At 40.3% G+C, this 16,290-nt stretch overlaps 1 protein-coding gene across 6 annotated transcripts in view; it reads left to right on the plus strand.

The window, feature by feature from the left end:
* CKAP5 (cytoskeleton associated protein 5) overlaps positions 1–16,290 on the plus strand; it is a 53,034-nt gene that overhangs the window by 3,371 nt on the left and 33,373 nt on the right. For 5 of the 6 annotated variants that reach the window (XM_087746127.1, XM_087746130.1, XM_087746131.1 and 2 more), the window contains exons 2-9: positions 7,367–7,458; positions 7,989–8,182; positions 9,324–9,530; positions 12,013–12,184; positions 13,212–13,344; positions 13,638–13,741; positions 14,117–14,230; positions 14,464–14,568. In XM_087746127.1, coding sequence (XP_087602253.1) covers positions 7,402–7,458; positions 7,989–8,182; positions 9,324–9,530; positions 12,013–12,184; positions 13,212–13,344; positions 13,638–13,741; positions 14,117–14,230; positions 14,464–14,568 — 1,086 coding nt within the window. In that variant the 5' untranslated portion in view covers positions 7,367–7,401. Of the gene's footprint in view, positions 1–661; positions 714–7,366; positions 7,459–7,988; positions 8,183–9,323; positions 9,531–12,012; positions 12,185–13,211; positions 13,345–13,637; positions 13,742–14,116; positions 14,231–14,463; positions 14,569–16,290 lie in introns of those variants that run through there. The other variant, XM_087746128.1, reaches the window with a different exon arrangement.

Consider the following 16,290-nt stretch of genomic DNA (forward strand, 5'->3'; position numbering starts at 1 on the left):
AATCAGCTCCACCGGAGCACTGTCATTACACATCTCGCAGCAGAACATGAAATGCAGTGATGGTATGGTGCCAGGCTGTTCATTCATACCTCCTTTGGAAGGTACTGCGTTTCTCGCTCTTCACGGCAGGCCTTGTTCCTCCTGTCGGGTTTCGGAACTGCTCCCTTCTTCAATTGGGGATTGCTGGATGATGGTGGCCCGGGATAACGCCTGCTCCATGCTCGAACGTGACCGCAGCTACCTCTGTTACCAAGAAGAATTGTTCTGACGGGCATGGGTGTTCAGGGGGATGACTCATGAGAACAGCAGGCCCGGCGGGCCAAGCTGCTCCCCAGCCACCGCGGTCCGGCGGCCCCTGCCCAGCCGCAGGGCAGGCACCGCGGCCGCCGGGAGGCCCGGGGAGCGCCCGCTGCCGCCTGCGCGCCGGCGCCGCGGGGGAGGGCTGCTCGGCGGGGGGCGGGCTGCGGGGGGGGGGGGGGAACCGGGGCGCGATGCGCCCGGGGCTGCCGCGGGGGGAGCGCGGCGGGGCCGGGAGCCCGGCGCTGCCCTGCCCTGCCCGCCTTTGTCTGGCCCCGGCGCGGGCCGGCTCCCCGCCCAGGTGCGGCCGCGGCGCCCCGAGCCCCGCCCGCCGGCGGGGAGGGGCTTGGCCCGGCCCGGCCCGGCCCGCGGCTCCCCGCCCGCTGCCGCCGCGGAGCCGGCCCGGAGCTGTCAGGGTGAGTGTCCGGCGAGGCCCGGCGGAGCCGCGCGGGCGGTGCGCGGCGGCGGCGCTGGCGGGGCCCGGCCCGGCCCTCGGGCGGGGGCGGCGAGCAGAAACAATGCCGGGCGGGCGGCCTGCTCCGCCGCTGCCGGCCCGCCGCTGCCCCGAGCCCCGGCCGCGGCCTGCTGCCCGATACCCGCTGCCGGTGCCGCCGCGGAACGGGAAACCTCTCCGGGCTGCGGCGTGCGGGGGAGGTGGGGCCCGCGGCGGGGGGAGGAGGAGGAGGAGGACATCTGGGGCTGCGGGCGGGGAGCCGGCGGGCGGAGCGGGCAGAAGTGGAGGGGCGCTACTCTGGAAGGTGCTGGGGGCGGCGGGGGCGCCGCTAGTTCGGGGGGGGGGGGGGGGGGGGGAAGGCCGTGCTGCTGTGTTGGAGGGCGCTTCCCTTGAAGGAGGAGGGAGCTAGTGGTCGGTCCTGGGGCGTGATGGAGCTTTCCTTCATCAGCAGTTCAGGCCGTCCTTTTAAAGAACATCACATGAGCCTTTCCATGCCTGCGCTTTGTAAACACCTTGAGGGATGGGGGAGTTTGCAGCTAATAAGCGCGGCCCCGCTGATATCTTTCACTCCAGCCGGCCACCCTTAGAATTATGTCAGTGCACACAAACTTGCCTGTGGGTTGCCCTTTTCCCTCTTGCCCCTTTCTGCTCTGTAAGACTGGCTTTGCTCCAGGCTTACCCATGCAGTCAGGAATCGCTTTCGCTCTTAGCTGTAGCAGAAGGTCAGTTCATTTTGCTCTGTCTCTCGCTTTTAGGTGCGTGGAAAAGAACAGCCTCATTTACTTTCAGAGGCCATGTATTAAAACGTATTTTTCCAGAGAAATTAAGTATCTATCTCCCTTACCAATAACTTGCCATTTGTGCTATTAAGATGTCACTGAGCTGAGTTAGGACATAGAGTTAAGACCAGGCAAGAGATAATTTAATGCTGTTTATTCTTGAATGCCATTTCATTGCTGCTGAAGCAGTAGTTTCTCAGGTGCCATCTACTCCACAACCTGCAAAACAATTCCTTTTTAGCATACATTTATCATATTTCTTTTTCGTTATTCTGAGGTCTTGCTTTTCTTTCATCAAGAGTCTGTGTATCTCACAACTTCTAGTTAATCTCTTAATTGAAAACGCCAACCTTTAAAATCCTAGGAAATTTTTATTGCCTAAGCAGCAAATAATCTTCTGTGGGTTTTTTTAAGTCTCTTGTTCTTTTGTCTATCATCAAAAGATATGTGGACTGAAGCTGAAAAGCACATTTGCAGTCTGACAAAGTTTTTCTGACTCTGCTGCTTTTGCAGGTATCTGTAGTTCAGGATTGTTAGCTGGACTTCAATTTTACTTTTGATTATGTGGAACTTACTAAACAAATTGCATTATTTCACTGACTGATTAGGCGATAGTTTGGATTTGTGTGCTCTTCAAAATATTTAGTGTGTCCAGGTGCTGTTTAAAATAAAAATGTAACTATGTTATGATTACTTGAATTTTTCAACCTTTTTTCTGAGCTACTTTATGTTGTATCTAATGAGAAGGTTTAGCTGGCAAATACCAAAAACATGCTAGGCTAAACTTCTAAGAAAGTGAAACTTCGTCTTTTCAGAGCCAAAGAGCAAATGTGACCCAGAACTGCCATTAAACAAATAAAAATTCTTTCTGCTAGGAAAACTGTGGGCTCTACTGACAGAAAACTGTCTACTGAGAAGTATAGTTTCATCTGAAATGTGACATACAGCTATACGCTCTCCAAGTATGTGCCCTACGGTATAGGAACGTTTCAAACAGATTTTTTTTCCTTTAAAAAGACCTGTCTTGCTTTCTCAGAACTTACTCTTTCGAGTAAAGTTTTTGAGAAGCTTTCAGAATATCAAAATGCTTGATGCCGTTCTTGTGCAATGGTGGTGTTCAATAGGTGGAAGTGAGTAGGGAGCAGTGGGCAATCAGTATCAATAAATATCTGTTTTTGTTTAGCGTAAAATGGCTTCCTAGTTTGCCATTGCACGTTTTCTGTAGAAAACGATCTGGAAGCTGAAACCTCACAATAAAACATAGTGATAGGTGATAAATGCATGTTTCAAAATAAAACATTTACATTTCAGGATGTTTATGATGAAAGGATTTTCTTTAGCGGTACCCCATACTATGAAGCTGTAAGGTTGATGCTATTCAGCCTTCAAAAATTGTAGCAGAGAAAGCATTTATTTAGAAGCTGAGTAGGAGCTGTTCAGAGCAGTGCGTGGTTAATCCAAACTTTCATGTATTGACACTTTCCCATAATCTCTTCATGTGTTAATAAACTTGTTTCCTAAACTTATTTATATTCAGTGGGGAATTCTCACTTTTACATCTTAAATTCTTGCATTTGTGCTGCCTTGTAAATATTTTCTGCTCTTGCTGCTTTTGCATGATCTCCCTTTGAAAGACATCCTCCTCTTCCCTTGATGGTCTTCATTTTCTCTCTGCTCCATAATATAAGAACTTGTCCTGCCAAGAACTGTCAGGGAGGATTTGTTATTCATCTCCATTGCAGATTCCTCAGCTGACTTGCTTTTGGAAATGTTGTATTGACCACGTTAATAACAAACCTCTCTCACAAAACTCATTTTGGTGGTTCAGTCACTTTGGAAGTCGTGTTTTCTGGATTCTACCAAAATGAATGCTGTTACTGAAAGACTTAAATGTGTTTGTTCTGAGTTGTGGTAACAAGAAAGCTATGTAGGTCAAACACTTCATTGCTGCAAATTCACTAGTAATAACATAATTTAGCTGCATTATTGTATAATGAGGCTACTTTTTGGATGTTGAGAAGTAATGGCTGGAGGTTTACATGTCTTTGCAAAAAAGCTTTTTTAAAAAAAAAAAAACCAACTTTTTGTCAAATGTGGGATATTCTGTGAACATAGAGAACCCAATGACTTAATTGAAGGGAAAAACAACAACCTTTTATTCTGGTAAATGCAAGATGTAGACAGGCATTAGGACAGGTGTGAGCAGTGAGGAAGCTAGAAAGATGGGATGTTTAAGAAGGAGCTCTCCCTCTGTGACTGTGGAATACTTTCTGATAAACTGTCTGTTCTAAAGGGATTTGTAAGTTATCGGGGGGGGGTGGCAGTATAATTTTATCACTATTTTTAGATGCCAGATTCAGCACAGAAGGCAACTTAACCCATTTTATAATTGAAGGGACCATTGTAAATGTTAACGACTAAAAATAGTAGGGGAACTGACTTAACCAGACTGAAAAAGAATGGGTGAGAAAAAACACACTGTTTCATGGTCGTCCATCTCCCCTCCCTGTGTCTGTCCCATCACGTGTGCTCCCTCCCCAAGTTAAGGACATCGTGATGTTGAGAATAGAAATCCTAGATTCTTTTCTTCTAGATCCTATAACACATCACTAGAGTGTACGAGCAAGAGGTCACGCTTTGTAGCAATGAACTGTTGTATATGTGTAAGAGTAAAACTACTTGTAAACTGGTATCAGCCTTGCAATGAACAAGCCTTTTTAATAGAGTTGCTCCTGACTCTAGGGTTTGAACTGATTTTAGGATTGTAGTAAGGTAATCGCTTAAGTAAAAGTAAGTAAAAGAAAGAAAGACTTTCCTTGGTGGAATAGATTGCTGGAGAGAAATAAACGTTTCTTTTTACTGTTGAAGTAGGAAGTTAATGCTGCTGACAGTTTTCTAAAAGAATGGGGTGTAGATGGGGTTTTGTCTTAGTACAGGTACCAAGAGTCTTCATTCTAGTGTTTCTGCTGCTGGCAGTTGTGTTAGTGCTTTAGTTCTTTTTCTGTTGTTGGGTTGGGTTTTTTTTGTGAATAACTGTTGTCTTTGTACCTTATGCTTTCCTCAACAAAATGATATAGGCAAGTAATGCCTTGAATTACCTCCAAATTTCCGAGCAAGATTCAGAACTACCTGATTTCCTATTAAGTTCACTCTGCTTATTCTTGGCAAAGGCACGTGTGAGTTTGGGAAGAGACCGCTGTATTATTTGTCATCTGCATCCACACTGGGGAAGTACCCCATTATTTCTATAGTGGTATGGTAAGATGAAGGTATTCCTGATGCAAACACAGCTTATACTGGCAAAGCTGCATCTCCACTGATGGCGCTTGGCAGCAGAACTCACTTGAATGACAGAAGGAAGTCTGCTGCTGTAACTGCATTCAAGCTAGGGCATTCCTGCATCCTTTTCTAGGTGAGCTATTTGAAAAGTTGTTAATGTGAATGCAGTCTCATTTTCGCTTTTGGAGAGAAATCATCACAGTCATAGAGCTAGATATAGTTCTACTCCCCACCTCCATGCTTGCCATGAGTGTCTTGCTTTTCCGTGTGGGGTGGCTTGTTGTTGTTTGGGGGTGTGTTTGGTTTTGGTTTTTTAAATAGGTAAAATGCATTGAATTTGAATCAGGAGGCTGTTGACTTGTGTTTAACTTTGAACCCTCTCTTTCAGTAGGCTAAAGGAGGGGATAAGAGAACAAATGAGAGGTTTGGGCAGAGAAAAAGAAAGCAGTAGAGTTTCAGAAGAGTTTAAACAGATGAAAACAGGATACGTTGCAAAAGGGTGGTGGGGCTTCGATGCAAAAAGACATAGTAACTCACTTGCCCTGTTGATGTCTTATGATTGTTTGGTTTTGGTATGGCATTTCAAAGCTTGAGTTTTATTTTCATTGTAACTTTTAAGTCAGAGTACCTTTTCCTTGTCAGTTCCTGACATCAAGGAACAGTGTCACCAGTATTTAACCCAGAGCTTTTTTTAGTAAGTTGTACATTTTAAAAGATAGTGTACCAGAATTAATGGTTCAGTAGAATGGGCTTTAGGTAGCCTCGCTTCTGTGTACTTCTTACATAATGAGCGGAGTGATCCCTTCATTCTCAGTGGTTTATAGTTCTAGGGGTTAAGTCTTCATCTTTGGTCTTCTCAACTTTTTTTTTTTTTTTTTTTTTTTTTTGCTTAAAAAGCAAACTTCTCACTATCACTGTGCTGATGTCAAGAAAAAATATCCACATCACTGTGAAATGAGAAGGACAAACCATAATAATGCCTGCGTGCTCTTGTTTATATGCATAGTCAACTTCTGTCTTGACATTGACTTTTGTTTTATTACCATTGGGCAAATTAGTAGGTTTATGCAGTTATAGTGACAACAGTATTAACATCCATAGAAATTTATAAATATTTAAGGTAAGCTTAGTGTAGTTTAGTATGGGTGTTGGTGGCTGGTGAGGGGTTTTGTTTTTTTTTTAATTATTGGGGAGTTGGGTTGTTACCTTTTTTTAAGTGTCTTCTAACTAATCCAGGAAGGAAGAAAAAAGATTGTTTTTAATGTGGACTGTTGCTAGCATAATTTTGCTATCGAGTTAGTCGCACATTAGTGTTGTGTGGCTGATGGAAGGCTTTGGAAAACTTGATTATATTAACTTACACCAGTGAAATTATGCTCCTAATTCTAGGGGTTAATTTTCTGCAGGGAACCTCTGTTCATTAGGTGAAATACTTTGTAGGTTAAAGTATGCAGCTTTGCTGGCATAGGCTGAATTTGCATTAGGAATATTCTGCTAGTGTTGCGTATTTATATGCCTTTAGTGATAAATTGTTGTATATGCTGGCCAGTTTTTAGAATTTTGGTCATCTTTGTCTATGCATTTGAACTGGTGTGCTGGAATGTGTTACTCCTTCTTCGGTTTGATTTTGTTTGTTTGTATAAATAATTTTGGGACCCCTCATTACTGCTGCTGCTATTTTCATTTTGCTGATCTCCCTGCATCAGGCACATTCTCTTGTTATTCTCTGAGCAGTCAGGTTAGTTGTACAATATGTCTGAGATGGGCATTGAGCCTGAGGTCTCATCTCTCGTACCCTAATGGTCAGTATTCCTATTTTAATTAAAAGGAAAGGGAGGGAGGAGGAGAACATTTGGGAACTTGAATGAGTAAGGATTTGAGCCCTATGTGTGGTAAGAAATTGATCTCTTGTTGACAGTTGCTGACGCTGGCTACATTAGAATTAGGGCATAAAGTGGCCAGCTTGCAAAAATGGGTTTTGTTCCTCTCGCGGTACTGTTCATTTCAATTGTGCTGTTTGTAAAGTTGTTAAAATGGCTGTCCTTACACTAGCACCCGATTATTTTTTGACACTGATTCATGGCACCTGTTGCTGAAAGCACACGTCAGTAAGAGTCAGTTTTCTGGTGTTGATGGGTACTCCTTTCATTTTAGCGCCTTAATCATAGTACACTCTTCCTCAAGCTTAGATGAGGTTATATTCTGCATGCCTTCTCAGCTTCCTAAAACTTTCACAGATTGAGACTTCTAGTGTCTGAAATATTATAAATTGCACTGCTGTCTAATGGCTTCTGGTAGCTTTCCAGTGCTAACAAAATAGTGGTCTAGTCTTAGTAGTGCATATCTAAATATACTTATAAGCTTGGGTTGCACATTAGCAATAAGATTTGCTGCAGAATTGTCTTTGTTTTGTTTTGGTGTTTGGGTGGGGGTGTGTGATGGTTGGGTTTTTTTTGTTTGTTTGTTGTTTTGTTGTTTTTTTTTTTTTTTAAAGTAGATTTTGCAGGTGGCTCATGACACGTTTTTGTGTGTTCTCACTTCATCCCTATCTCCACAGGAATTACCGTAATTATAGAGAGAACTTGAATTACAATGGGGGACGACAGTGAGTGGATGAAACTGCCCATTGACCAGAAATGTGAACACAAGGTAGGAAATCTTGTCTTTGGGTTTGGCTTGCTGTATATCTCTGCTGTTATGATTCTGCTCCTCTATCTAAGTACACTGTAGTTAGGTAATCTCAACAGCTGCACAGCATGCGTGTAACAGATCTGAAACTGCATCGGTTCTAGCCAACCTAGAGGCTGAATATCATATATTAAGCAGAATTTTGTAGCATGATAATCTGTATGGCGTAAGCTTGTGCACTGAAAGATCAGTGCACTCATTCATGTGGAGAAATTACTCATCTGTGGCTGAAACTATTGTTGGGCTCCCACCTACTCATCAGTGGTTGTTAGAGCAGTGGGGAAGACTGGCATCTCTCTATCCAGATCATTCTTGGCAGGAGAAGAACAAGTATTTTGTCCTGTTGCACATTATTCATATAGTCATTGAAGAGAAATCTTGCAGATGCCAGCTTACTGAGCACACTTTCAACTATGATTGAAGAGCTTTGTGAGATTGGTGAGTTAAGATTGTGCTAGCACAACATTTAAATGTCTGATTTCTGCTTCCAGCTGTGGAAAGCCAGATTAAATGGTTATGAAGAAGCCCTTAAGCTCTTCCAGAAGATAGATGATGAAAAGAGTCCTGAATGGTCCAAGTATCTTGGGTTGATAAAGAAATTTGTGACAGACTCCAATGCAGTGGCTCAGTTGAAAGGACTGGAAGCAGCACTCGCTTATGTTGAAAATGCTCATGTAGCTGGGAAGTAAGTAGCCTTTTCTTGCTATTAATAAGTTGTTACAACAGTTTAATGTCTCTCTCTGAGAAAAGCTGCAGATAAATTGTACAGTGGCCACTACCAATTCTGATCTTTACTGTTGAGAGCAGAACTTGCTTTCTGTTGTAGACAATTTGCCAAATTGTAGGCTTTCCTTGTAGTTGGACTCTGTGAATATTAACTTGTCAGAAATTGCTTACAATGTTCAAAGAAACTACTAAAGGCAATAGTAAAGATTTCTGAAATGCTAGAGAAAGTGAATCAGTAATTTGGTGGTATAGGTGCTGTGAACTGGAATCCCTGTTCTTGTTTGACTAAAATAGCCTATATGTACAGGGAACCTTTTTTCCCAGGGAGATATTTGTGTGATTCATCCATGAAATAAAATGTAGTTATGTTTTATGTAGTGTTGCATCCAGCTTAACCAATGTGAATCTTCATACTTGCCAATTTCTTCACAGGATGTTTTTTAGTATTTCGCTGTTGTCTAACCCATGAAATAGCCTGTACTCCTGAGGGTGAAGTAAAACCACCTAATGGGCCAGATCAGTGCTTTGCTCTACTGACTTTGTGACCTGATGAAATGGGGGGGAAAACAAAAGTCTTATTTGAAAAACAAATAAACAAACCCAAAGCTGTGTTTAAAAACCTAAAAACCTTCCAGACCCCTTGATGTAAAAGCTGTGTAAATGATTTAGTTGATTAGAAGTTTTGAAATAGATGTGAAGTTCTGTGCTGGGATTATGCACCAATGCTATATGTTAGTTAACTGTAACATATGCTATTCCAGGAAATGGCATTTATTTGTGGACCTTAACTAATGTCTATTAATGAATACACTTTTGAGAAAAATGTCCACTATTCACTGTCTGGTGTCATTCAGTATTAGGAACATGTTAACTAGCACTCAGTCTGCAGGAGTTCTTTTGATTAAACTAGAGGTTGAAGTCATCTCTTTACAAAATGTTATTACCTTCAAGGTTAACTTAGAATTTAGTCCCTATTATGTGAGGACTTGCTGAGTTTTAATCCATGTTTTGGGTGTTTTGTGTGCTTTTGTCTGTGGATAGCGGTGTAGAACACCTAAGTCACTTAAATGTTCCAAGAGTAACACTCTCTCATCTTTCAGGACAACAGGAGAAGTAGCGTCTGGAGTTGTAAATAAAGTATTCAATCAGCCAAAAGCCAGAGCAAAAGAGCTGGGTCTAGATATATGTCTAATGTATATAGAAATTGAGAAAGGGGAGGCAGTACAAGAAGAATTACTAAAGGGCCTGGACAACAAAAACCCGAAAATCATAGTAGCATGTATAGAAACACTGAGGAAAGCACTAAGGTAAGCTTTCAGTTTTTAGTTTGTGGTTTGGGTTTTTTTTTTTTCCTGTTCTCCTCACATAGAGTATAATTTGTTGCTTAAGTCTTTAGGAGGTCCTTCTTATTGTTGAATAGGATGTATCTTTACTGAACTGATATTTTCTGACAACAACAGTTGAGAGCATCATGGGATTTGTTACATGTGAGGGATGTCTTTGTTTTGTACAAGCATCATCTGGATCACTTTAGTTCATGGCAACTGTTTACCAAACTTCCATTTTTACAATGGACCTCTGAAAGAAGGGCAGGATTAGCGTGTCTTGTTCCAGACTGTGGAGCTTCTCTTCTGAATAGCTGAAATAAACTCACTGATGGGAAAACTACATAGTCTTTTTGTTAAAAACACCCACTGTTTTCCTCACTGATGTGAGCATCTTTAATTGGGTACATGATGTGTGTTTTTGGAAGAAAAGAAAAAAGGAAAAAAGCTCATTGCACGTTAAGTTTCCATTGTCCATATAATAATTCCTTAAAAAGAAAAGCCGATAATGCTCCCTAAAGATCAAATCCAATTTAATTATGATGGGGTAGTTGGTTTCAAGATTAGATTTGGAACATCTTTTTTTGTTCCACTTCAAGTATGTTTGCTGCCTTGGAGCTGAGTGAAAAATACTGGGGTTTTACCAAATTCTTATACTTGGTGTATATATAATTCACTGTCTATTAGATTTTTTTTTTTTAAAGGAAACATAATTTTGATATTAATGGACAGAGCACTTTTTTCTGAGTAAAGTAGTTCATGTGAAAACTGCATAATATAGATGAAGAGCGTCTTATGCTAGGTATTTTTTAGAGGACTTGCTAAGGCATATGTATAGGTGGTCCTTGTTAAACTAATTGTTTCAGGCCTCTGTAATAGAAGTCAGAATAAAGTATTGAGCTTAGCACATTACCTATGCTTCTACTAAGTGAAACTACTGTCCCACATTTAAGAATATATTCTAGCTATTTTAAATTGCCTTATCTAATCAAATGTCCTTTTAACAGTACAGTGTAATTAGAAACCTGCATAACCTTCCTCAGTATCTTTCAACTAACCATGCCTATAAAATGTGCCACATCTGCCTTTTATATGCAGTATTTTATTATCTTTGAGATGGCAAGATCAAATCCTTCCATGGAGCCCTATTGACTTAACCTTCGTCTTCTGCTTCTGAGCTGTCTTACTACCTAAATTTGTCTTGTGCTTTGACAGGGTTTCTGTATTGATAACAAAATTTCTGTGTTGTACCTAGGTGGGTAGCTTGCGTGCATAACTAGTTTAGCTTCTGGTGGTTTTTATCTTGTGCTAATGTTTCTGTTCTTTCTTGTGTTGTTGTATAAATTAGATCATATTATATGAGTTAGAACAAAAGAATTTGCATAGGCACTTTTCCTAATATGCTCTTTTTTTGAGTCATGGTAGAAAAATAAAAATCTTGGACAACTCATTTGTTCATATTATGCATTTAAATTGTGTTCTTTCTAAGACTGGAGCCTCTTTTGCAGTTTTTAATACTTAGTATTTCTCAAAGTGGGCTTGGCAATAAAATGTTTAGCACTAGAATTTTTAGAAAGTGAGACATGTAAATTTTAGTTCTTGAGCAGCCATTTTTACTAGCTTTTTCATGTGATACTTGATTGGAGGGAAGCAGAAGAGAAAGTGTGATTGGTGGAAAGGTTAATTCAGAATTTTCAAAGAAAAATGCTTCTGAATCAAAAAAAACTATGGCTTCTGGGGTGGTTTAGACATGCTTTAAGAACTGTAGCAGTTAACTTTACTATGAGTATAAAAAGAAGGTTCTCATGTTCTCATTCAGCAGTGATTGAAAAGGGAAGTTTAGTGTATTAAGTTCAACAACATGTAGAATATGCGGACAGGGAAGGGTGATTGGCTGGGGAAATTTATGTGTCCTTTCAGCAGCACATATTTCAACACGTGTTTTCTGTGAAGACGACCCAGGCTTACTATAATTATCCGGTCCAACAAGTGGAAAAGTGACTAATGCTTTTACTGCAGTTTGCCTCCAAGGATAGACAAAGGAGATTCTATTCTGATTTAAAAAAAAAAAAAAAGTAGGTCATAACAAATTTTGGTCTAAGGACACTTTTTTTTCTTTTTTTTCTTCCTGTGCCGCCACCCCACCCCACCCCCTGCAAGGGAGCAGATTTAAGCAGCAGATTGGATTAAGTGCTTTGAAGTCATTTCAAAGGCCTGATTTTGTAATTCCAAGCTGGGCGTGGAGGGTAATTATGATAAGGCAAATATTCTTTAAATTTTACAGTAGCTCAGTAGCTTCACAAAGTAATAGCTATAATAATGATTTGAGTAAATGACACAATCCCTAAATGTGCACTGGAACCATTTCATAGATGGTTTAAAGAAAAAAAAAAAAATATTATTGGTGGATCACTCTCTGGTTCCTACCTGGACACTGATGCTATTCCATGTTTTTAATTTTCAGTGAATTTGGTTCAAAAATAATCTCACTGAAGCCAATCATTAAAGTATTGCCAAAACTTTTTGAGTCTCGGGAAAAGGCTGTTCGAGATGAAGCCAAACTCCTTGCTGTGGAGATCTACCGTTGGATAAGGGATGCTCTGAGACCTCCATTACAGAACATAAATTCTGTTCAGGTAGGCAGAAAGTAGTTCTGTATCCAAACATTTGAGAAAACACTTCCATGCTCACCCTCCCTGATCCTGCGCTGTTCTTAAAGTCAAAGTTGGAATTTTTCAGTAACAGCGATGTTATTTTTTTAGCTTCCTGTAACTTTACCCAAAATGTTAGTCCTTCTTTGTTATTTGTAAAGAAATTGTGACAATGTTTTGTTGTGCTGAATATATGTGAAGTTGTGGGGGGGAAGCATCATGTCAAAACTGAGGAGGGGATTTGAGCAGTAGAATGGTATTTCTTGGAGACCTAACCTAACCCAAGGGCAAATGGTTACCTTTATAAAAGACCCCTGCACTGAAAGTCTTCAAGTTGACCATTTTCCTTCAATTTTCTTTTTTCCTGAAGTTTTTTCCTCTACACAACCCTTCAGACTTGTTCTGGTGGTGCTCAGGATGTGACTGTTCCACTTCAGGAAGTGGTGTTACTTTATGATAGATAACTGTGGTATTGGAGATGGAACATTACGTTATTTTAAAACTTTATAAATTATTTATGCATTCTTCCCTCCTACCCACTTGAGTTAATTGTGTTCAGGTGGAAAGCAATAACTTGCTAGGAAAAGGCATGGTTTAAAAAAAACCCAAACTCTCATCAAATGTAGCTCAACGTGTTTGTTTCATCTTAGTTTTAGTGTGTAACAATAGCATAGCTGTAACAAAAAGAACTTCCTTCATGCTCAGCCATTTTTATTTTAAAGCTTCTACAGAGGGGACACATCATTCTGACTGTTCTACAGTTTATTCTTATGTAAATGCCTTGCATTGATATTTTCGTTGATGATATTCTGTTCTGTGGATATACTTGGTCAAAAGCTTCTGAATAGTGAATGTGAAGGGGACGTCACTTCTTTGGTGGCAGAAAAAAGACCTTAAAAAGTAGTGCTATCTTGCCTTTGAAATGGGAAAACTCCATTGCTTACCATGAAGCATTGCTTGTCTTGGGGTATGTATAAAATGTCTCTGATATGATTCTTTTCCCTTTTGGCAGCTAAAAGAACTGGAAGAAGAGTGGGTCAAAGTGTCATCAGCTGCTCCTAAGCAGACCAGATTCCTGCGTTCCCAACAGGAGCTGAAAGCAAAATTTGAGCAGCAGCAGGCAGTTGGAGGAGATGCAGATGGAGGTAAACTACTTAATCTGTGAACTCCATTGGAAGGTATATCACTGGTATATTATTTATGAAGGAATGCGTTAAGTTGTAAAGGTGCTTTTACTTAAACTGGTGCAAAACGTGGGGTGCAGTACACAACAAAAAGACGTGGCTGGGGCAAAAACTTTATATGAAAGAGTATCTGTCCTTTGGAATAACAAAATCACAACTGCTGATAGTACTTTTTAAACAATGAGCCTTAGGTGGTGCTGTAGTCAAAATTTCATTTTTCACTCTGCTTAAAATTTTCTTTCTTTTGGTTGCAGGAGGTGATGATGAGGAAGAGGCGGTACCACAGGTAGACGCATATGAGTTGCTTGAAGCTGTAGAAATTCTTTCCAAGCTTCCCAAAGACTTCTATGAGAAAATAGTAAGCATAAACTTAAATGCTACCAGTTAATTCTATGACATGTGGAGCTAATGAGTCTTAAGACTTACTGGCATTCTATAATGTATGCTTCACTGCTACATGGATAATAACAGACCAGTGCAAGTAAAATATAGACTCTCATAAATAAGTCTCAAAATTTGATTTACCAGCAAGAAAGCTGTAATTTTAAGGAGCTGAGATATGTCCTGGGAAGGGACTGTATTTCATATTTCATTGCAATTATTGATGTTGAACTGTAGGGAGACTTTGGCTTTCTCAGGATAGAATTAAGTTTTAAAATCTATGGTTTGTGGCAAGTATGCTTCTCTAGAACTGTTTGCATTTATAAATGAATGTAAATTATTTGCTCTGCAGGAAGCAAAAAAGTGGCAAGAAAGGAAAGAAGCTCTAGAAGCTGTTGAACTGCTAGTGAAAAATCCCAAATTGGAATCAGGAGACTATGCGGACTTGGTGAAAGTTCTCAAAAAGGTAATAAATAAAACCCAGAGCGCACATATGGTTTAATTTTTTTTGTAATTTATTTGTATTATACTTTAAAAGTTACAGTTGATAATACTCAGGGGTAGAAAATTATTAGCTGGGACAGTGGTGGAAATAACCCAATCTGTGGCCCACTGACTATTCTAAGAAATTCTTCCATGTCTCTGAAACTTGAATTTTCAATCTTTAACATTGGTTTTGTGTTTGTCTTTTCTCTTCAGGTTGTTGGAAAGGATACAAATGTTATGTTAGTTGCTTTGGCTGCCAAATGCCTTGCTGGACTAGCTTCTGGCCTCCGAAAGAAATTTGGACAGTATGCAGGGCATGTAAGTAAGAGTATGTACTTTTTTTTCTGGTTTTTATTGATGCTGGACACCTTACGGGTTGTTTTTGTTTTTGCCTGTCAAACGTTGGTGTTTATCAAAGGTATTCTTTGTACAATTATGAATGCCTACCTACTCCTTAATGGAGCAAGCAGTGAAATATCTGCCAAGATCTCTTTCAGCTTAAGGTTAAAAGGACCTTGTTTATTCACATTCAGCAGCATGAAGCTTACTGTTGCAATAAATCTTCTATGCTAAGACAACTCTGAATTACTCTGCCATGAAATGAACTTTATTTACATTACCTGATCCTGGAGATACACCCACAGAAATGTATTTGTAGGCCACAGTGCAAAAGATACTTTCTGAACCTGAATTCTACTTAACAGCTCCATGATGTATATTTTAGGTTGGTTGTGGTTTTTTGAATGTGGGGGAGGGTTGTTGTTGGGGTTTGTTTTTTGTTTGTTTGTTGTCTGGGTTTTGTGAGGTTTATTTGTCTGCTTTTAAGTAGCCAAACTACTGAGATCTTTGGTACCAAAATGTTCTGGTGATCTAGTTTAATGCTCTTTCCTGTTCTCCTTTGCTACTCTTATCTTACCAACAGCTAATATCAGGGAATATGGGGAAGCTTAACCAGTCTCTGAAAGAAAGGGAGCTTTTAATTAGTTGCAGTTTTCTCACTTGTTTCTCAAGCCTCTGTTGCTGTGTTCTTTAAGCTGCTCAATCAAATTTTTCTTGTGATAAGCAAGAGTGATGGGGTTAGAGCTTAGAGACAGAGAGAACTGATGTGTCTGCCTGTCAGTAGTGTTATATTTTGTGATGAACTGGAAAGTTTCTGAAGCAGTGAGATTCAGTAACATTCAAGTCTCCTGAACTCTGAACAACAGTTTGGACATTTTCATTCTGAAAGCTGTCTGTAGTTGTAAGAAGCATTCTTACATCTGTTTACATTTGATTTCTGTTTTAAAGGTTAAGCCTCATAGCTACAGAGTTAGTATTGAAAAAGCCGAGCTTCTAAAATAAGGGTATAGCTGCATGGTTGCCAAGCAAATGGCGTTGAGGAGATGACTTTTTCAGTACTATAATGGCAGCTATGAATTGCGTAATCCCAGCACTCATTTTACTAGTTCACTTGATTTGTTTGCTGGATTTCTTTGCTCGTGAGGAAGACGTAGACTTCTCCTGAGAGTGGGCATTCAAAGTGTTATAAAACAGAACTGTTGCTAGGATTGTGGGATTATTATAAACTCTATTAGTTAAATATAGGACTGTAATGTTACAGTCTGCAGTCTATGTTAAAACAAGAGAGATGAAATTAAGCATGGAACCATACTACTCACTGTAATTGAGTGCATGTGGCCCAACTTCACCTTTGTTGACTGCCTTTGGAGCCCTGGACTGACTTTTCCTTCCCTCCCTCTCTCACATAGGATATGGCTTCTGACTTCTATGTTAAAAAATATTCATTCTAGCTGTCAGCATTTTCTAAAACAGAGACTTAATGATTTTTAAATATGTCCTTCCTATGACTTTGTTCTCTGTAGGGTTTAGGGGTGTCTAGCACCTGCAGTAGCATGTATGAGGGTCTTTATGGTGCCATTCTGTGTTAACTGAAGTTTGTTTTTTTTAGTGCTAAGGTCTTTTTGAACAGGGAATTTGCAAGTTGAAGCCCAGCAAAGGGTACCAGCTGAGCCTAGGTCGGTGTATGTCGCAAGGGCTGAG

The sequence above is a fragment of the Nipponia nippon genome, unplaced genomic scaffold (genome assembly GCF_047370975.1).
Source record: "Nipponia nippon isolate SJK-2023a ecotype South Korea unplaced genomic scaffold, ASM4737097v1 scaffold_10, whole genome shotgun sequence".
Lineage (NCBI taxonomy): Eukaryota > Metazoa > Chordata > Aves > Pelecaniformes > Threskiornithidae > Nipponia > Nipponia nippon.